This window comes from Podarcis melisellensis, assembly GCF_964234715.1.
Source record: "Podarcis melisellensis genome assembly, chromosome: 5".
NCBI lineage: Eukaryota > Metazoa > Chordata > Lepidosauria > Squamata > Lacertidae > Podarcis > Podarcis melisellensis.
This window is the reverse complement of record NC_138537.1, coordinates 5,937,651-5,959,930: the sequence shown is the minus strand read 5'-3', so window position 1 is coordinate 5,959,930 and position 22,280 is coordinate 5,937,651. Positions and strand designations below refer to the sequence as shown.

Here is a 22,280-nt window from a genome sequence, read left to right as displayed (position 1 = left end):
CATCACAAACACGCTTTTCCAACAACACAAGAGACGACTCTACACATGGACATCACCAGATGGGCAGCATCGAAATCAGATTGATTATATTCTCTGCAGCCAAAGATGGAGAAGCTCTATACAGTCAGCAAAAACAAGACCTGGAGCTGACTGTGGCTCAGATCATCAGCTTCTTATAGCAAAATTCAAGCTTAAACTGAAGAAAGTAGGAAAAACCACTGGGCCGGTAAGATACAATCTAAGTCAAATCCCTTATGAATACACAGTGGAAGTGAGGAACAGGTTTAAGGATTTAGATTTGCTGGACAGAGTGCCTGAAGAACTATGGATGGAGGCTCGCAACATTATACAGGAAGCAGCAACTAAAACCATCCCAATGAAAAGCAAATGCAAGAAAGCAAAGTGGCTGTCCAACGAGGCCTTACAAATAGCGGGGGAGAGAAGGCAAGCAAAATGCGAGGGAGATAGTGAAAGATACAGGAAATTGAATGCAGATTTCCAAAGAATAGCAAGGAGAGACAAGAAGACCTTCTTAAACGAGCAATGCAAAGAAATAGAGGAAAGCAATAGAATGGGAAGAACCAGAGATCTGTTCAAGAAAATTGGAGATATGAAAGGAACATTTCGTACAAAGATTTCCATAATAAAGGACAAAAGTGGAAAGGACCTAACAGAAGCAGAAGACATCAAGAAGAGGTGGCAAGAATACACAGAGGAATTATACCAGAAAGAAATGGATGTCCCGTATACCCCAGGTAGTGTGGTTGCTGACCTTGAGCCAGACATCCTGGAAAGTGAAGTCAAATGGGCCTTAGAAAGCACTGCAAATAACAAGGCCAGTGGAAGTGATGGTATTCCAGCTGAACTATTTAAAATTTTAAAAGATGATGCTGTTAAGGTGCTACACTCAATATGCCAGCAAGTTTGGAAAACTCAGCAGTGGCCAGAAGATTGGAGAAGATCAGTCTACATCCCAATCCCAAAGAAGGGCAGTGCCAAAGAATGCTCCAACTACCGCACAATTGCACTCATTTCGCACGCTAGCAAGGTTATGCTTAAAATTCTACAAGGAAGGCTCAAGCAGTATGTGGACCGAGAACTCCCAGAAGTGCAAGCTGGATTTAGAAGAGGCAGAGGAACCAGAGACCAAATTGCAAACATGCGCTGGATTATGGAGAAAGCTAGAGAGTTCCAGAAAGACATCTACTTCTGCTTCATTGACTATGCAAAAGCCTTTGACTGTGTCGACCACGGCAAACTATGGCAAGTTCTTAAAGAAATGGGAGTGCCAGATCACCTCATCTGTCTCCTGAGAAATCTCTATGTGGGACAAGAAGCTACAGTTAGAACTGGATATGGAACAACTGATTGGTTCAAAATTGGGAAAGGAGTACGACAAGGCTGTATTTTGTCTCCCTGCTTATTTAACTTATATGCAGAATTCATCATGCGAAAGGCTGGGCTGGATGAATCCCTAGCCGGAATTAAGATTGCCGGAAGAAATATCAACAACCTCAGATATGCAGATGACACAACCTTGATGGCAGAAAGTGAGGAGGAATTAAAGAACCTTTTAATGAGGGTGAAAGAGGAGAGCGCAAAATATGGTCTGAAGCTCAACATCAAAAAAACGAAGATCATGGCCACTGGTCCCATCACCTCCTGGCAAATAGAAGGGGAAGAAATGGAGGTAGTGAGAGATTTCACTTTCTTGGGCTCAATGATCACTGCAGATGGTGACAGCAGCCACGAAATTAAAAGACGCCTGCTTCTTGGGAGAAGGGCAATGACAGGCCTAGACAGCCTCTTGAGAAGTAGAGACATCACCTTGCCAACAAAGGTTCGTATAGTTAAAGCTATGGTTTTCCCAGTAGTGATGTATGGAAGTGAGAGCTGGACCATAAAGAAGGCTGATCGCCGAAGAATTGATGCTTTTGAATTATGGTGCTGGAGGAGACTCTTGAGAGTCCCATGGACTGCAAGAAGATCAAACCTCTCCATACTGAAGGAAATCAACCCTGAGTGCTCACTGGAAGGACAGATTGTGAAGCTGAGGCTCCAGTACTTTGGCCACCTCATGAGAAGAGAAGACTCCCTGGAGAAGACCCTGATGTTGGGAAAGATGGAGGGCACAAGGAGAAGGGGGCGACAGAGGACGAGATGGCTGGATAGTGTTTTCGAGGTTACCAGCATGAGTTTGACCAAACTGCGGGAGGCAGTGGAGGACAGAGGTGCCTGGCGTTCTCTGGTCCATGGGGTCACGAAGAGTCGGACACGACTAAACGACTAAACAACAACAACAACAACAAGCATCTGCAGTCCCACTATGTGCTCTGACATACAGACCAAGGACATGTTCTATGAAGAACTAGTGCAGGCTGTCAGGAGAGGGAGCTTGCTATTGCTGCAAAGGGTGAGGTTCACATTTGTGAACTACAAATTTGTGCCTTATGAGATGATGTTTCCTGCACTGAGAAAGGCAAGGATCAGATGATGTGTCAATGACTACCAGCTAAAGCTATGTCAAACTCACTGATGACAGTGAAAAATGTATGAAGGCATGAAGACAACCTTTGGACCAACAGCCAGGAAAACTGCACCACTGAGAACCTTGTCTGGGGACACAGCAGCAAGCAGATGACGTGATGGGCAGATCATTATTATGAATTGTGCTTATGGGAAAACATGGTCTCAAACACATTGACAGTATCCAGTCTTTGCCTCTCTTTGAATTGCTGAATGTCCCTCTCTCCCCTGACAAGCTGAATAACGCCTTCAACTCTCAAGCATGTGGTACAACCCCAGGACAGGATGGAATCCCAACGGAAGTGCTGAAAGCTGGTCTCAATTCCTCCCTCATGATAATAATAATAATAATTTATTATTTATACCCAGCCCATCTGGCTGGGTTTCCCCAGCCACTCTGGGAAGCTCCCAATCAAATATTAAAAACACATTACAGCATTAAACATTTCCCTAAACAGGGCTGCCTTCAGATGTCCTTTAAAAGTAGGATAGTTGCTTATTTGCTTTGACATCTGATGGGAGGGTGTTCCACAGGGCGGGCCCCACTACCGAGAAGGCCCTCTGCCTGGTTCCCTGTAACCTCACTTCTCATAGTGAGGGAACCGCCAGAAGGCCCTCGGTGCTGGATCTCAGTGTCCAGGCTGAACAATGGGGGTGGAGATGCTCCTTCAGGTATACAGGACTGAGGCCGTTTAGGGCTTTAAAGGTCAGCACCAACACTTTGAATTGTGGTTGGAAACATACTGGGAGCCAATGCAGGTCTTTCAGGACCAGTGTTATATTGTCCCGGTGGCCAGTCCCAGTCACCAGTCTAGGTGCCACATTCTGGATTAATTGCAGTTTCGTGTCACCTTCAAAGGTAACCCCACGTAGAGTGCATTGCAGTAGTCCATGCACCACTCTTGTGAGACAGTCCGCAGGCAGGTAGGATCTCAGCCTGCGTACCAGATGGAGCTTTTAGACAGCTGCCCTGGACACAGAATTGACCTGCACTTCCATGGACAGCTGTGAGTCCAAAATGACTCCCAGGCTGGACGCCAGGTCCTTCAGGGGCACAGTTACCCCATTCAGGACCAGGGAGTCCCCCACACCCACCCGTCCCCTGTCCCCCAAGAACAGTACTTCTGTCTTGTCAGGATTCAACCTCCATCTGTTCACCCCCATGATGCACTTTCATGGGTTCGTCTTGCAGTGTTGGAGGAAATAATCCATGCCACAAGACAGACGTGACCTGTTTATCATGGAGCTATCATGGAATCACCCTGTGGTTCTCAACAAATTACAGTGACTCGCTGACAGGGTCTATCCCCAATTGCAACATGGCTTTAGAGCTCAGAGGTCAACAGTCAAAATGATTTTCTCTCTGTGCTCCCCTCTGCAGGAGAAATACTGAGAGCAGAGACGTCCCTTGAACATTGCTAATCCAAAGCATGAACCATGTGACCAAATTTTCTCTTTCTTTCCTTTAGCTATATGAAATGTTCCCATGGCTTATGAAACATGTCCCAGGGCCTCACAAGAAGGCATTGTACTGCCTGAAGGCAATGCTTTCATTTGCAAAGGAGGAGATAGAGAAGCATAAGGAGAATCTATCTCTGCATGAGCCACAGGATTTCATTGATTTCTATCTACTTCAGATGGAGAAAGTAAGTATCTATTTTGCAACTGAATACTGCTCATCCCAGGAGTCATTATATTCCCTGTTACATGTGAATACTAATCTGTTGCCTGAAACTAACATTTTTTTCTGAATCTCAGCTGGAAACCACCTTGAGCTTTCCCCAAATTTCTTTCACAGTTTTTTAGTTGCTAAAGTGGGTGAACATCCATCTATTGAAGCATCTATTGAAATGGCTAGGAAAAGGCAGATATTTTCATAACCCCAAATATGAGTGTGAATGAGTGGGAGTTCATGTGTGTTGAGGGGTCTTCCCTATGGAGCATTGTTTCTGTACATAAATTATTTTGTATTGTTGTTCATCTCACATTCAGACATGGACTGAGAAAACAGAAAAGCACTGCTTGTTGGTTCAATGATTTCATTTTCACCCCACTTTTCTTCAGTGAAGGATTTGTTGGTACATAGTTCTAACCCATGCTATCCTTTGCAGGACTGTACAAAATGCCACCAATCTACCCAGTGGACACAATCTGTGGCTTACACATCTGGCCAATTTTCTGTATGCCACCCCAGGCACCTCCAGTTAACAGCGATCAAATTATACCACTCCTGGGGGCAGATCCAGGGGTGAAGGAAGGCTGTCTGGCACCCGGTGTGGGGTGTCAAGGGGCGGGGCAAACCACCCACAGGGGCAGGGCAAACCGCCCAGCTGAGCATGTGCAGCGCCACTAGGTATGGCACATGCGCAGCGCCACTACATACAGCGGTGCCACGTGTGCGCCATATGGACAGCAGAGGGATCCTCCGCACATGGTGGTGGTGCGATGGCGGTGGCTCACGCCACCATGCCCGGGGGTGGCAGGGTGAGCCCCCTGTGGGGTGCCTTCTTGTCATCCCCCTCAGAGATGGCACCCTAGTCGGACCGCCACCCCCGCTGCCCCCCTTCCTCCACCACTGGTCAGATCCATTAGCGTGAAATAAGACTTTATTTGAATTGCTAACCCTTTCACACCCCTCACATTCAGGACAGATTAAAACATTTAAAACTAGTTGAAAAGCAGGCAAATAAGCCACAGATTGAAACCTCATCTCTACCAAAAATTCAGAGCTTAACCATGGTCACCAAAAGCCAACTCAAAAGCACCTTGGGACACTTCAAATGTCTTAGGTCGAGTCCCTGCCCCTCTTTCTCTGCCAAGTGGTAGCAGCAGCAGGCACCCACCCAGGATCTGTGTTTCTTTGGAGAATTGAAGACATGGCGGAGACTGTTGTGGCTTTAAGAAATAATCATTACACCTTCAGTCTGCATGGAGGGAGTCCAGATCTTACAGCATGGTCCTTTCAAGAGGAGTTTGTACCCCACAGCAGCACAGCCAGCCTTCAGCCAACCTGCCCAAGATGGATCTCAGCTCTTCTTCCTTCTTCTTGCTACCGGGCCAGTTACCCCAGCAACCTTCTGATTCCCTCTCTTCACACCTCCAGGCAAGGGAAAGGAGTCCTCTTGTATTATGAATGTCCCTCAATTGCCATCTATTGTTCTTTGATGGACATAGCTCAGCCACAGGAATTCCTTTGCAGCTTGCATTCTCCCTTCACATCCCAAATAACCAAAATCCTAGCATTTATTAATTTGTAGGGTTTAGGGAGGGGTCCCCCTTAAATCTATAACAATGTTAAAGAAAAAGATGGCACAATACAAGCCAAAGTGGCTTAGGTTTGAGCATACCGCATGGGAAAGGGAGTCCCCACAGAAGTTAAGGCAGTGACTGGAAATACCTCTTTAAATGCCTTCCTGTTCAAATTTGGCTCTCAAGAGGGAGTGGGTATTCTTGGAGATCTAAAAAAAACTGTGAGGATATCAATATACCGTATTTTTTGCTCTATGAGACTCACTTTTTCCCTCCTAAAAAGTAAGGGGAAATGTGTGTGCGTCTTATGGAGCGAATGCAGGCTGCGCAGCTATCCCAGAAGCCAGAACAGCAAGAGGGATTGCTGCTTTCACTGCACAGCGATCCCTCTTGCTGTTCTGGCTTCTGAGATTCAGAATATTTTTTTTCTTGTTTTCCTCCTCCAAAAACTAGGCGCGTCTTGTGGTCTGGTGCGTCTTATAGAGCGAAAAAGACGGTAACCCTCAGTGTTACCCACCCCAGGTGCTATTAAAATCTGTTTAGGCTTAGGAGTAGCTGCAGTTCAAGTCCCCACATTACCAAGGGCTGAACAAGATCAGTCTCTATTCCCCACAGGAAAACAGGAACAGCAAATGTCCCACCCTACATGACTGTTGTGAGGGTGAAGAATGTGAAACCTCAGTCTAGGCACAATCCAAGTGGATAGTGGCAAATGTCTTATTACACACCACTCACGGGGGGGGGGGGGAGTCAGAATTCAAACCCCTGACTCATCTATATTCATACACTAGAAGGTTAAAAATATAATTTGTTGTGGTTCTGGATTCTCGGGAGTTAACACTCCAGGAGCGTTCTTAGCAACTGGGTGCACTGCCCACATGATCCATGCTTTGTTCCTTTGATCTGTGCTCTGTGGGGGCTGAGCTCTCTCTGGAGAGCTGTCTGTCTGAGAATGTGAGCAAGGTTGTTTCATTTTTGTTAAGAGGCAGAGAGCTGCGAACGTGCAGCTAGATTCTGCAGGTTTTCTTTTCTGTTTTTGAGTGCTACTAAATAAAAAGTTTTGGATTAGAAGCACTGGTGTCGAGCTGCATTATTGAGGACACCATGTCAGCGCAGACAAGCCATTTGATGCTGCGTGTAAACTCTGCTATTATCCGGCAACTGAGGAGAGTGGCAGCACGTGGAGTGGAAGCGTGTGGGCGCCATTGGAAGTTTGTCAGAGTGGCAATAAATCAAATTTATTGCAGGGCCATTGCAGCAGACTCAGTGGGTCAAAGATATACGACCCAACAAACTTTAACATAATTTCATTATGGTGACAAAAGAATAAATAATTATATTTAGTGTTAAGTAGTGCACATTTTCGGGACACGGGTGGCGCTGTGGGTTAAACCACAGAGCCTAGGACTTGCCGATCAGAAGGTCAGCGGTTCGAATGCCCGTGACGGTTTGAGCTCCCATTGCTCAGTCCCTGCTCCTGCCAACCTAGCAGTTCGAAAGCACATCAAAGTGCAAGTAGATAAATAGGTACCACTCCGGAGGGAAGGTAAACAGCACTTCCGTGCACTGCTCTTGTTCGCCAGAAGCAGCTTAATCATGCTGGCCACATGACCCAGAAGCTGTACGCCGGCTCCCTCGGCCAATAAAGCGAGATGAGTGCCGCAACCCCAGAGTTGGTCACGACTGGACCTAATGGCCGGGGTCCCTTTACCTTTACCTTTAGTGCACATTTTGAATGTGTGCTGCCAGAGAGATTCTATAGGATCCCTCTCCTCGTGCCAGTGCTGGATTTTTACCCCAACCCACAGATCCTCAAATGCAGCACCAGCAGCTACAACTGTGGTCACAGGAAGATGTGCATAGATCTCTTGCCGCAACCAACTATGAAGCACAGGGCCGGCCAGCCCATTAGGTGGGCTGAGGCAGCTGCCTTGGGTGGTGGAATGGCAAGAAGCAGGATCTTTCTATTCAGCCCACTTTGTGGGCACTGTTGTGTGATTCAGGTAAGGGGGACAGCAGTGGCAGCAGGGCGGTGGTGGTGGCATCTCCCCATTTTGCAGCAAGCAGTGTAATGGGATACCCTGCCCTTCATCAAGCATATGTTGGTGGCATTGTAGTAACTGGGTAAAAGAAGATAAAGTAAGTGCTGAAGGACAGATTGTAATGCATGTGAATGACTTGTCACCTTCCTCATTTTCAACATCAGAGCAGGAATGACCCAGAGTCCACCTATGATGAAGAAAACATGGCTTGGAGTATTTTTGACTTCTTTGTAGCAGGGTCAGACACAACCGTCAGTTCTCTGAAATGGGCACTTCTCCTCCTGGCAAGTCATCCAGATATCCAAGGTGAGAGAGGGAACAATGGGAGCCTGGGCTTCTCTTGATCTCTAGAGTGGACCGTAATTATTTAAAGGTTTCATTCACATCTAATGAGACGATAAAACAAAGAACATAAAACATCAAAAAGAGTTAAAAGTAAGTGAGCTTATGATGGAAGTTTGGGGAGACAAAGGGTTATTGAAATAAGCTGAATGCTTTTGACATACATGTATGGCATCACAGAGTTCTGCAGCCCTTGTGAGCATTAACCATTTACATCGTATATTGGATGCTTTCATCACACATTATTGTATGAGGCCTTGAGAAACTTAGGACCAGATTACCTGAAACAGCCCCTGTAAGGTCTGTAACTCCTTCATGGATCACTGCCTTGTCATGGCAAAGGGGCTTGAATAACTCAGAGAAGCTATGAGCTATGCCGTGCAGTGCCAAAGAATGCTCCAACTACCACACAGTTGCAGTCATTTCACACGCTAGCAAGGTTAGGCTTAAAATTCTACAAGGCAGGCTTAAGCAGTATGTGGGCCAAGAACTCCCAGAAGTGCAAGCTGGAGGAACCAGAGACCAAATTGCAAACATGCACTGGATTATGGAGAAAGCTAGAGAGTTCCAGAAAGACATCTACTTCTGCTTCATTGACTATGCAAAAGCCTTTGACTGCGTGAACCACAGCAAACTATGGCAAGTTCTTAAAGAAACGGGAGTGCCTGATCACCTCATCTGTCTCCTGAGAAATCTTATGTGGGACAAGAAGCTACAGTTAGAACTGGATATGGAACAGCTGATTGGTTCAAAATTGGGAAAGGAGTACAACAAGGCTGTATATTGTCTCCCTGCATATTTAACTTATATGCAGAATTCATCATGCGAAAGGCTGGGCTGGATGAATCCCAAGCAGGAATTAAGATTGCCGGAAGAAATATCAACAACCTCAGATGACAGATGACACAACGTTGATGGCAGAAAGTGAGGAGAAATTAAAGAACCTTTTAATGAGGGTGAAAGAGGAGAGTGCAAAATATGGTCTGAAGCTGAACATAAAAAAAACTAAGGTCATGGCTACCAGTCCCATCACCTCCTGGCAAATAGAAGGGGAATGAATGGAGGCAGTGAGAGATTTTACTTTCTTGGGCTCCATGATCACTGCAGATGGTGAAAGCAGTCACGAAATTAAAAGGTGCCTGCTTCTTGGGAGAGAAGCAATGACAAATCTAGACAGCATCTTAAAAAGCAGAGACATCACCTTGTCGACAAAGGTCCGTATAGTTAAAGCTATGGTTTTCCCAGTTGTGATGTATGGAAGTGAGAGCTGGACCATAAAGAAGTCTGATGACCGAAGAATGGGTGCCTTTGAATTATGGTGCTGGAGGAGACTCTTGAGAGTCCCATGGACTGCAAGAATATCAAACCTATCCATTCTTAAAGAAACCAGCCCTGAGTGCTCACTGGAAGGACAGATCCTGAAGCTGAGGCTCCAATACTTTGGCTACCTCATGGGAAGAGATGACTCCCTGGAAAAGACCCTGATGTTGGGAAAGGTGGAGGGGACAAGGAGAAGGGGATGACAGAGGACGAGATGGTTGGACAGTGTTCTCGAATCTACAAACATGAGTTTGACCAAACTGCGGGAGGCAGTGGGAGACAGGAGTGCCTGGTGTGCTCTGGTCCATGGGGTCACGAAGAGTCGGACACAACTAAATGACTAAACAACAACAAGGTCTGTAAGTTCATTTGGCCACCTGAGGAAATTCTGCTGGTAGCACCCTACAGAATGCAATAGGGTGGTGACCCCAAAATGGGAATTTTCTAATGTTGCTCTTGTGTTGTGGAATGCCCTTCCCTCTGCCTTTCATGAAGCATTTTTGTTTTTGTTCTGGTGGATATTGTTTTTATATTGTACATAATGTACAGTGCTAGGAGAGGCTTAAAACATCAAGCATACTTCCAAATTAGTAGAATAAATACATAAATGCAAGCCGCCACCCCCTCAGAGCAGTGTGTGCCGTGCACAAGGATGGCAGCAGATAAGCATGTGGCATTGGGGGCACATTTCCTCTTCTTTCCTCAGACCCCCTCCTTGCTCCTGCATTAAAAGGTAAAGGAACCCCTGACAATTTAGTCCAGTCGCAAATGACTCTGGGGTTGCAGCACTCATCTCGCTTTACAGACCGAGGGAGTCGGCGTTTGTTCACTTCCACAGACAGTTTTCCGGGTCATGTGGCCAGAATGACTAAACCGCTTCTGGTGAAACGAGAGCAGTGCATGGAAACTCCATTTACCTTCCAGCCGGAGTGGTACCTATTTATCTACTTGCACTGTGTGCTTTCGAACTGCTAGGTGGGCAGGAGCTAGGACCGAAGAACGGGAGCTCACCCCGTTGTGGGGCCTCAAACCGCCGACCTTCTGATCAGCATGCCCAAGCGGCACAGTGGTTTAAACCGCAGCGCCACCCGCTCCTGCATTATTGCCCCACTTTTGCACACATACATTACACCTTGCTCAGCATTCAGCCTAGAAGAGTTCTGGTGGGCTCATTCACTCCTAAAATTTTCTTTGGCTGTGATAAAGGAATCTTTCCAAATATAAATGGTAGCTTAACACGCAGTTAATGTAAGCCACATTTTCCTCTGCTTGGCTTAGTGGGTGATTTTCTCTTTGATAAATTCTTATTTATTCAGCATGCAGAGGGCTGGCCAAGAGGTCTCCAGGGGGTGCCATCATTGCCTCTGCTGTGAACTAAGTACCTGAGCCTCATCCCTGCCTCTCCTTGCTCCATTACATGACTGATGTTAGCCAAAGATCAAGCTGGAAAAGGAGGATTGGTGAAACAGAGTAGGAAATATTGAGGGCTGAGGAGTGGAGGATTTTTTTTAAAAAAATGTGTAAAACAGACAGCCTTGGATCACAGACCCTCAGCAAATCCAGCCAGCTCTGGTAACCAGAAACAGCTGAGATGAGGTTTGCGTTCAACCTTTTCACACCTGGGATCTAGAGCGGGAAAGAACCATGTACACTGACTTGAGCTCCTTGGAGTAAAAGATGGGCTATAAAGATAAGAAACTGAGGCTCATTCCCAGACCCTTTTGGAAAATAAATGTCCATCTGAAATAAAATGCAGTATTCAAAATAAACCTTCTGTTTCCATCATTTTCTTCAGATAAAGTCCACAAGGAGATAGAAGATGCTTTAGGTTCTTCTCACACAATCTGCTATCAAGATAAGAAGAAACTGCCCTACACCAATGCTGTTATTCATGAAATACAGCGCTTTAAATATGCCTTATTTTTCGGGATCGCCAGGAAATGTACAAAGGATGTGAAGCTGTGTGGTTTTCTCATTCCCAAGGTAAAGAAGTGTGGCAAACTGCACTCCTGTATCTCAAGAGCAAAGAGAATCCTAGGGTAACATATTGAGAGATGCATAAAGCCATAGAGGAACTTCCTGTGTAGTCAAAAACTTGAAGGGCAGGAAAAAGATGCAAGAGCAGGAGCTCCATCTGTAGACATGTTTCACCACTGGCTAGTGCTGTTCTATTGGGAATGTGAGGCAGGGGAGGAACACACAGTGGCTAGAGGTCATCTTCTGGGTTCCATTTAAAAGAGGGATAGGGAGAAGGAGGTCACCCTGTGTTTCTGCCTGTACAAGTATCTTATTAATGGGGGGGGGGATTGGGAATGAATCTGGCCTTTGGTAAATGTGCATTTCCACACACACACACACACACACACACAAAACCCCCCAGTCAGTTTGAATTCAGTTTGAATTCTTCTAAGATTAGTTGTGGAACAGTGAGGAACAATCCAGAAATGTATTGGTCTGAGTGCCAATCATTTGTTTCTTCTTTGCAGGGAACTTATATTATTCCTGATTTCCGCTCTGTTCTTGTTGATCCCACAAGATGGGAGACACCAGCAGTGTTCAACCCAAACCATTTCTTGAACAAGGATGGACAATATGTGGCTAGAGAAGAGTTTCTGGCGTTTGGTGCAGGTAAATCCAAAAGTCCAAGCTATGTTGTGATCTGTAAAAAGATAAAGGTAAAGGACCCCTGACAGTTAAGTCCAGTTGCGAACGACTCTGGGGTTGCGGCGCTCATCTCGCTTTACTGACCGAGGGAGCTGATGTTTGTCTGCAGACAGTTTTTCTGGGTCATGTGGCCAGCATGACTAAGCTGTTTCTGGCAAAACCAGAGCAGCACACGGAAAAGCCATTTACCTTCCCACTGGAGTGGTACCTATTTATCTACTTGCACTTTGACATGCTTTCGAACTTCTAGGTTGGCAGGAGCTGGGACCGAGCAATGGGAGCTCACCCCGTCGTGGGGATTCGAACAGCCGAACTTCTGATCGGCAAGCCATCTGCGCCCCTGTAGGCATCTGTAGGCATGCTTATTGGTCTGCTTCCAGAAAATGGCAACAGTAGCATGAGGGGCAGAGCAGTCTTCTACATACCAGTCATGAGTCTGATTCCACTAGGTTTCAGTAGTGGCTATTGGGTCATATTTGCCATCCTGTATTGATGGCCAATTTGTTTTCGTTTTCCATGTTCTGTGTGTTAGTATAGAGATAACCAAAACCATGAGCCCTTTCCTTCCACTTGCTTCCTTCTTGTAATTTCCTGCCCTTATTATGTCATATTATGTAGAGTGTTTTATAGCTACAAAGTAATGAACCCTGGAAAGTAAGCTAATATTCACTTGCTGCTTTTCCCTTGTCTCATCCTCAGGGTCTCGCACGTGTTTGGGTATGCTGCTGGCAAATACTGAAATTTTCATCTTCCTGACAAGCCTGCTGAGGGCATTTCGCTTCCAGCTGCCAGAAGGAGTGGAAGAACTCAATAAAGAGCCTTTACTGGGGGCTACAGCACATCCCCATCCTTATAAACTCTGTGCAGTTCCCCGCTGCAATGCCTAATAAAATATGAAAGTACATGGGGCTGCACCTCTGCTTCCTCCGCTTACCAACCCCTTTGTCACTCCTGACACATAGAGTTTCCCCTTCCCATCTCATGCAACTACTAAGGTCTCTTTTCACCTTCCCAGCTCCATTTCTGAAGCTTCTTCTCTCTTCTTTTCTGCAGCTCTGCTTTGCGCCCATTTTCACCATCACCCCATCTCCTCCCCAAGTTCTTTCATGCCCCTGCTTTCATCTTCCACCCTATCCATGCCTCCTAATCCCTCATTTCTTTTCAGCTCCTTTGCATCCCCATTCCTACCCTCACTACTTTCCCCCCTTCCTCCTTTTTCCTCAACACCTATATAATGAACAGCCTCCTTTCAGCACACCCCCATGCCAATATATGTGACTGTATCTTTAAGATGAGTCGAATCCCAAGAGCAAGGCTTGCCCAGCTGGAGAAGGTTAAGTTCTGTTTATGGGTCCTGTACATTTGTAGCCATCTGCTTTTTAATAAAATATATCTTCCAAATCACTACACTGAATCTGGAAATTCATTGGGGGGGCACATGGGATCAGGAGTGAAATACGTTGTGTGGAGGCACTGTGGGATATTTGATGACTGCACATCCTTTATCACTCTCCCATGCGGCTGCTAAGAAATGGAAGAGGGAGAATTTTAGAGCAGCCATTCCTCCAACTTCCGCTATTCTTTCCTTCAACCACAGAAGTTAAGAGTAATATGGAGGTGGGGGGACACCAAGACAACTGTGGTTTGAAACAACACCAGAGGTTTGAGTAAAGCAAGGATGGAGGGATCCTGAGCAATTGTTATTCATTTATTTTTAAAAACTGTTTTAACAAGCAGAAACAGCAGAGAAGGGTAGTACATAGAGGTGTTCACTAAAACACCAACACAACATACACTTTCTAACTCCCTTCGGGCTGTATTCAAACCTTATTTTAAACTGCCACTCCCCACCCCACACCCCAATGTGCAGAGACTGACCCATCTCTGGAACCTACCCAAGCTGGGTAGGTCCAGTAACTCAAAGAGCAAACTTCTTTATAAAAATATAATAAAGTTTTATTAAAATAAGGCTACAGGGTTTTAAAAAAGAGAGATTTCTGGTAGCAGCGCAAAGTAAAGTACGGCAACTTGGAAGCTTAAGAATAACAAAGCTCTCTTATCTCACTTTGTTCTAGCTTTTAGGATTCTTACCAATTTTGGATGGTATAAAAGTTTTAATTATGCTAATATGTGGTGGCTGGTTAATTTCGTACTTTTTGAAGAGTATTTTCTGAGAAAGTGGCTTATAAATGTATCAAATAAACAAATAAATAGTATGGACTGACAAAGAGCAACTTTTTGCAGAAGAGGCTAAATGACTAAACAACAACATAACCAACACACATAACACAATATTTCAATATAAAAATGACAAGCTCTTATTAATACTGAAAAGCACAAACCCATGTTGACTACAGCATTAGAATGGTTGGGGCATGGTAGCACCAGAGCTTGTCTCCCTTCTGTTTCACTGACCTTGGTGCTTTCCTGCTCTTCTTGCTCACAATGTGCACCTTGATCTGGTGTGGAAAAACCTTGGCCCACCACATGTTGCAGAACTACAACTCCCACCAGCCCCAGGAAGTACAGCCAGTGACCAGCACTGTTAGGAGTTGCAGTTCTGCATCACCTGGAAGGCCAGAGGCTTTGCCCACCTGCACTGCACTATGTTGCAAGCAGATTATTTCTTCTATCGTTTTTTTGTTGTTGCAAAATGTGCCGCATAGCAACTGCTAGATCTACCTGTGTGTGGCCAAAGGTACCATGCTTGGAATGAAATAATCCTGATTAACTAATTCATTTAATTAAATTTTCATTTTAATTCTATAATTTATGAATGCAGGAGTTTCATCACACCCTACTTTGTGTTTGATTGTAGCCATTGCATTTACCATTTAAACCTACCTGAAAATGATGTTATTGTTTATACTTCAAGTTTCTTACTTGGGGGGAAATAAATAAAAACCATTGTTCACATGAGTCTGAGTTATTACTGAGAAATAAATACCTTAGCAAGAATGTCTTCATGAATCTTCACCCCAATCCACCACATTAGACAAAGTTATAGTAATAATAATAATAATAATAATAATAATAATAATAATAATAATAATAATAAATTTTATTTATATCCCGCCCTCCCCAGCCGAAGCTGGGCTCAGGGCGGCTAACAACACCAAAATAGTGCAACATTATAAAAACATTATAAAAATTAATTAAAATCAAGATTGATGGCAACCATAAAGTTTTGTAAAGGTTGCCAGAGGAGGGAGTCAGGCTGCGCCCTAACCAAAGGCTTGGCGGAACAGCTCTGTCTTGCAGGCCCTACGGAAAGATGTCAAGTCCTGCAGGGCCCTTGTCTCTTGTGACAGAGCATTCTACCAGGTTGGAGCCGCAGCCGAAAAAGCCCTGGCTCTAGTTGAGGCCAGCCTAACCTCTCTGTGGCCTGGGACCTTCAAGGTGTGTCATATTAAGTAAGAAGTAAGTACCATAATGAAAGTATCTTCACAAATCTTCAACCCAATCTGCCATGCACCACCAATGAGAAGAAGCTGAGGAAGTCCAGGAGGTTAGTGCCTGCGTGACCAGAGCTGTTTCAGGAAGTCCAGAAACAGAAGAACCACCAGCAGAGCAATAAAAAATGCTGATATCTCCATACCCCTCCTGCCTTCTATTTCTCCTTGATTCTTTCTAGGATGCCTGGTTAGGTTCCATTTTCTTCCTTTGCTTTTCTCAGGGACGTCAGCACTTCTCTTTGCCGGAGCACACTAGAGAAAGTCCAGTGAACAGGATGACTCCTGCTGGAATGGAGAGGCAGGGCCCTTCAAGTCTTTTGCCTCTTCTTCCAGAGGGAGAAGCTATCCTTTCCTCCAGTTCTGCCCTGCCTCTGCTCAGGTTGGCAGGTTCCTTTTTTGAGTGAGGAAAAACTTTTTCCTTACTCTGTACCACCGTCATTGTGATTTCTCTTTTGCCTTCCTTTTTTGGCTAGGGTTCCTATATTTCAAAAATCCAGACACAAGAGTTCTTGAGCTTTTGGGGGCAGAGCAAAGTTGTTGAGCTTCTGACATGGGTTGCCATATGTCCAGATTTTCGCAGACATGCAGCAATTTCTGCCCACTGTTTCCGACGTCCAAATCCAGGCTATGTCCGGGAAATTCCATAGATATGGCAACCCTGTTTTTGCCTCTTCCATGTGTTTCTTGTCGCTGAAGTTGACTGAGGCTTGGGGTTGTGTGTGTGTGTGTGTGTGTATTCCTGTAGGGCTTTTTTCTTTTCTCCTTCCTCCTCCTTTCATTTATGCAGGAGGGAATTAACAGACCTTCTCTGTGTGGGCACTTTGTGTCCTTGAGGCAGGAGAATTGACGGGGCCTGCAGTACCCACATAGAATGATAGAATTGTAGGCTTGGAAGTTGCCATGAGGGTCACCCAGTCCAACTCCCTGCAATGCAGGAATCTTTTGCCCAACGTGGGGCTTGAACCCATGGCCCTGAGATTAAAAGTCTCCAGCTACACCAAGCTATACCAAGCTCATCCTCCATCATGTGGGAGCATCACTCACTCCAAGGCAGCAGTTCTCAACCTGTGGGTCCCCAGATGTTGTTAGACTACAACTCCCATCATCCCTGAGCTCTGGCCTTGCTAGCTAGGGATGGGGCAGTTGTAGTCCAACAACATCTGGGGGCCCACAGGTTGAGAACTGCTGCCTAAGGGAACACATCCATGGTTCTCCCCAGCATACTGTGGACTGATTTTGTTGTTGTTTTTGTGTGTGTGTGTGTGTGTTTGCAATGGGGAAAGAGAACGTAGAACATCAAGGCTTTTATGATGGGACCCACAATAGACTTCCAGTGGGACCTAGAGCTGTATTTCCTTGGGCACACCTCCTTCTAAGGCTGTCTGCTGCTTCTGATTCATTTGTCTGCTTTGCTTCACTCCCAATGGCGCACAAGCCAAATACTTTAGCAGGCAATCTTCAAAGCCATGGCTGGCCATAGCATGAAGCAGTTTGCTTCAGTGGAAGCTTGTCCGGAGTAGCGTCAGGCACCGTCCACCAGTGCCAAATGCTGCCCACCAACCATTACTCCCCAGCTACTTTTTACTCCAGGCGGTTGGGGAGAAGGGGCAAGGGGTGAGGCGGTGGTTTCCCTAACATGACCAAAAAAATGGTCTTGCACTATGGACCCCCACCAGCATCACCTTGCGACGAGCTGCCACAACCTCCCCTACCACCTTCTCTCCACCTGCCAAAGCTGCTGCTAAGAGCAGCAATGACACAACCAGCTGCTGTCAAGTTCTCTCTCTTTGTGTGTCCTTGAAGCTCATTTTTGACCAGGCTGAACAAACTGAAGCCTGAGTAAACGGCTGAGTAGGGTGAGAGAGCCTGAGTAGGGTGAGAGAGGCCCTTAGTGGGGGGGGTTGGGGGGGTTCAGTATATGGAAGTCTAGGATGCCTTTATTGAAACACATTTGTAAGCTCCCTAAAGATCTTTAGTTTGGTTTAAAAGGAGAATGAAAGTAAAAGAACTACCGGAGCTAGTGTGCTATAGTCCTGTCTGACTTCTCCCTCCCACTGCAGCAGCATGCTTCCCTGTATTTATCATCTGCAGGGTTCACATTTCTCCTCTCTCCACCCCAAACGCCATTCATAGCTGTGACTTGGTTCATTGACTAAAAGCTTCAAGAGGGGAGTGTGGCAGGCTGCTTTCTCCAGTAGGGCCTGGAGATGGAAGTGGTTCTTCCTCCTCACGTGTTGGCCTTCCCTCCTGATGTTTCCTGATGGGACCAGTCTCTTCCATGACAGGTGAGTGGCTGCACTCTGCCCATGCTCAGAGGCTCCTTTTCTGACCATCCTCAGCCTCTGCCCTGGTGCTCCCCTCCTGGATCTGGATACAGAATGAGGGCCAAAGGACAAGGAGCAGCTGATAAATGGATTGGAGGCAAAGCAAGTGAGAGGCACCGCCAGGAATTGAGAGGAAGAAAAAGAATATGGGAAATAAATCTGGCAACAAATCTCTCTCTCTCTCTCTCTCTCTCTCTCTCTCTCTCTCTCTCTCTCTCTCTCTCTCTCTCTCATCCCCCACCCCACCTTCTGCTGCAAATGAGATGGCACAGCAAACAATTGCAAACAATGATTATTGTATATACTTATGTGGAGAGAATCAGAACTTACAGGGTTAAGATGTTCTGAGTGACGTCTCACATTCCTGAGGCGTGGCCAGTTTTCACAGAGGGGAGTGTTTTTCTCTGTGAGTTCAGTGTGTTCTTCCGCGTTCACCGGGTCTGATCTATGTCTGATTTATGTTGTTTTTCTACACGATTAAAGACTGAGAAGAGATAAGCTAGAACACTTGTCTGCATCCTGATTTATCACACACGCACTGCATCAGTTTCTACGCTGCGTTAACTCTGCTACAAGTAGCTGGCGGTAACCAGAGCTGCGCAAGGAAGTGTGCCGGGCTTAAGGGCTTCCAAAGGCTACACAAATAGCCATAAATTTCACCATAACTTATATTGTATATGCTTATTATTATTGTATATACTCATTATACTTAATCCGAAAGGTGGTGCATCCCAAACTGCTAGCACATGACCCTCAGGTCGTGACCCTTCTAACTGTACAATTCTATGATTCTTGTAAGGGCAATTGCTTAAAAATATTGGGAGAACAGTATTATTTTTAATGGGAACAATATTATATTTTGTACAGTGGTACCTCAGGTTAAGTACTTAATTCATTCCGGAGGTCCGTTCTTAACCTGAAACTGTTCTTAACTTGAAGCACCACTTTAGCTAATGGGGCCTCCTGCTGCTGCCGCGCCGCCGGAGCTCGATTTCTGTTCTTATCCTGAAGCAAAGTTCTTAACCTAAAGCACTATTTCTGGGTTAGCGGAGTGTGGAACCTGAAGCATATGTAACCTGAAGCGTATGTAACCTGAAGCGTATGTAACCCGAGGTACCACTGTATCATGGCATCTGTAAGTGTGGGACACCATTTCCATGACAATAAAGGAAGATAAAACACAGGGTTTTGTACATTATGGTTCCCCTCTCTCCTAAGCTGCTTCAGTCTTCCAGTGAGCTGCACCCAAGAGTAAAAGAGTAACGGAGCTTGTGGATACAATCTCAGAAACATTGTTTATTATCTTTGAGGTCCCTGCAGACCCATCTTCATATGCGTGGACATATCAGACGACACAGCGATTCTTCAAACAGCTCTTGTTTATTCACAGGCCAGAACAGAACTGAACTGAAGGGTTCAGTCAGCCTGCTTATATAGAGCTTCAGAACAACATTACTGTAACAACTTTCTAAAACTATCCAATCACTGAACGTCACTTTCGATCCTTCATTTGTATAACTATCTACAGTATCCCCCTGCTGGCCCAGGGTGAGAACTTCAGTACATAACAAGATAATTATACGGTCAGTCTGTGAGGACTTAGAAAAGGATGCTGTGATTACTAAGAGCAGGCATGGGTTTCTCAGAAATAAGTAATGCCAGACCAATCTGATTTCTTTCTTTTTCTTTCTTTCTTTTTTTAATTTTTAATTTGTTTTATTTTCCATTCTTTATAATCACACTTTCATCCAGGGATGTCGAATAACTTACAAAAAAAAATCATTCAGTCGAAAAACTAACAATAACATGCATCAAAATCCTCCTCCTATTAGTTATACATAACAGTATATACTTTTGTCCCTACTCATTTATCCTGGTTTTTTTCCCTTCCTCCCTCCCCTTTCACCCCTCCCCCCAACACTTGTTCTCTCTTCAGATCTTTAACCACGAGCACAGATTATTCATTCTAATTTGGATGCTTGGGTTGGCTTCCCCCTGTGCTATCCAATTCCTATAGCTTGTCCATTTATTAAAAATCTTTTGACATTTGTTTTCCCACGTATCTTCCATCATTACCTGTTCAAATATGTCAGATTGTATATAGTCAAAAACATAGACATTCCATTTTTCCATTTTCCATTTATCCTTTTCTTTCCATCCTAATGCAATAACAAGCATACCAGCTAAGATCATAATTTTATACCAATCTTGCTCTTTTCTTTCTATTTTACTATTCCCCAGTATTCCTGAAATACATTTCTCTATTGCCTTCTATCTTAACCTGAAATACTTCAGAAATAATCTTTATAATCTTTTGTCAATATTCCTTTACACAAATACACTCCCACCACATATGTGCATATACCCCTAACTCTTGACAACAATGCCAACACTTAGGACTCAGTCCTTTAACTATATATGCCAGTTGCACCGGGGTTCTATACCATGTCAATAGGAATTTCCTACTTAATTCTTTATATTTATCCATTTTTATTTTATCTATACTGTCACGGCCACCCAGGACGGGTCCCAGCTCACAAGAGACCTTACTCCGTTGCAGTTTATTTACAGGAAAAGTTTATTGAAGATTTCTGCTTCTCATACAGTTCAGCATTGTGGCCGTACGTCTGTCACGTTAGACCGCTGAAGTCCCCTCTGACTCCTCCCCTCTTCCGCACCAACTTAATAGCCTGGCTCTAGACCACCTCTTCCTCTCCTTTCTTTTCCGCAGGGTCTTCCTGCCCCCCTGGGTTCCCTCTCTCCGTGACTCGCCTGAGGCTGAATCCTCTGCCGCCTCTTCCCCCCTCTTTCTGGCTTTAGGGCCGGGCTCCTCCCCTGAGCTCTCTCCACTTCCGCGCGCCTCTACATTTGAACTTGGCGCGCGTACGTTGCTGCTGACCTTTCTTTCGACCGCTACACCACCCCTTGTTCTGCTCTCCACCCTTTCCGGCTGAACACCTTGCTCCAACCCCCTCTCTCTGTTCTCTCCTAATCCTGCTCCCTCCGAGAGGCTGACGACTCCACCCCCTTTACTCCGTTCCGGCTGAGACGCCTCTTGCTGCGTCTGTCTTCCACTGGGCTCCTCTCCGCTTCTCCCTTCTCCTCCCTTTTGCTTGATTAAGGTAACCCCCTTTTGAGAATCCTCTGACTCGCTGCTCAGACTCGTGGATTCCCTTAGAATTCCGTCATCTTCTTCCTCATCCTTCTGCCCCTCCTCCCACTCGCTCTCCGTCTCCTCTGTCATCTCCTCCTCTCTCCCAGAAACCCTGACATCCATCCCCCCCTCGAAGCCCCCCCTTCCCCCCTCCCGCTCGCCGGGTGCAGGTTGAGGAAAACGTGGTTCTTCCGGGGTCGGTTCAGGATACAGGTTGTCCACTTCAACGTTCTCCTCTGGCAGCTCCGTATATGTGTGTTCGAACTCGGGTTCCCCACCCAAAGACATCACAGTCTCTTCCTCCATCACTGTTTCTCCTGGCGCTGCCTGCCAAGGACCTACCATCCATCTCTGACTCCATGCCTCCCTTGGCTGATCCACCCACCAACAAGGGCCTGTCTCCTCCCCCCCCAGTCTCGGATCCCTGGTTGGGCTTGTTTCGGGCGTATGGCCCTCGGGCGAGGAGAAACCCTCGAACGTGCTGTCTGACAAAGTGGGCGTGAAAAGCCAATCATCAAAATACTCCTCGGGCATGGGCTTGTGCGGAAAAAGTGCATGGAACTCCTCCTTCAACAGGGGTTCGTCCAACGCGTAACCCGGCACCCAGCTATTGGCAGAGGCCGGAGTGCCTTCCCTGGCGAGAAAATATTCAACTCCCTCCTCCCCCCATCTCGAGTCCAGTATCTCTGTGACCTCGTTAAGAGGTCCTGGTCTTGGCGATTCCCCCCTCTCAGGTGCCCTCCTACGTGGCTCTGGGGGTGCTCCTGACTCTTGAAACCTGTGTGGGGTTTTGTAGGGAGTGAGCACCGACCTATGAAAGACCGGGTGCACCCTGGAACCTTCCGGAAGGGCTAGACGAAAAGCCACCGGATTGATCTTAGCCTCAACTTGATATGGCCCTAGCTGCCTGTGTCCTAACTTCTTCTTGGCCAATGACCTGGCCGGCATCGCGTGGGCTGCTAACCACACCCAGTCCCCAACCTGGATGTCCTCTCCCGCCCTCCTGTGCTTATCGGCCTGCACCTTATACGCCTGTTTTGCCAGCTCCAAATGTCTCCGCAGCTCCTCGTGCACCTCTTGCAACTCCGCTGCAAACTGGTCGGCATCTTGAGGCCCCCCCCCTCCTGGTGCCGCAAATCTCGGGAAGGTTCTGGGATGACGGCCATTGTTCGCGAAGAAAGGCGTCACCCCGGTGGATGCGTGT

General features: G+C 46.1%; 1 protein-coding gene across 2 annotated transcripts in view; it reads left to right on the top strand.

The window, feature by feature from the left end:
- The window catches only part of LOC309369826 (cytochrome P450 2J2-like), a 30,204-nt gene extending 16,657 nt beyond the window's left edge, over positions 1–13,547 (top strand). For both annotated transcript variants that reach the window (XM_081911169.1, XM_081911170.1), the window contains 5 exons: positions 3,996–4,172; positions 7,982–8,123; positions 11,275–11,462; positions 11,966–12,107; positions 12,843–13,547. In XM_081911169.1, the coding sequence (XP_081767295.1) occupies positions 3,996–4,172; positions 7,982–8,123; positions 11,275–11,462; positions 11,966–12,107; positions 12,843–13,030 (837 nt within the window). In that variant the 3' untranslated portion in view covers positions 13,031–13,547. The remainder of the gene's footprint in view (positions 1–3,995; positions 4,173–7,981; positions 8,124–11,274; positions 11,463–11,965; positions 12,108–12,842) is intronic.
- Positions 13,548–22,280: the final 8,733 nt, after the last annotated feature.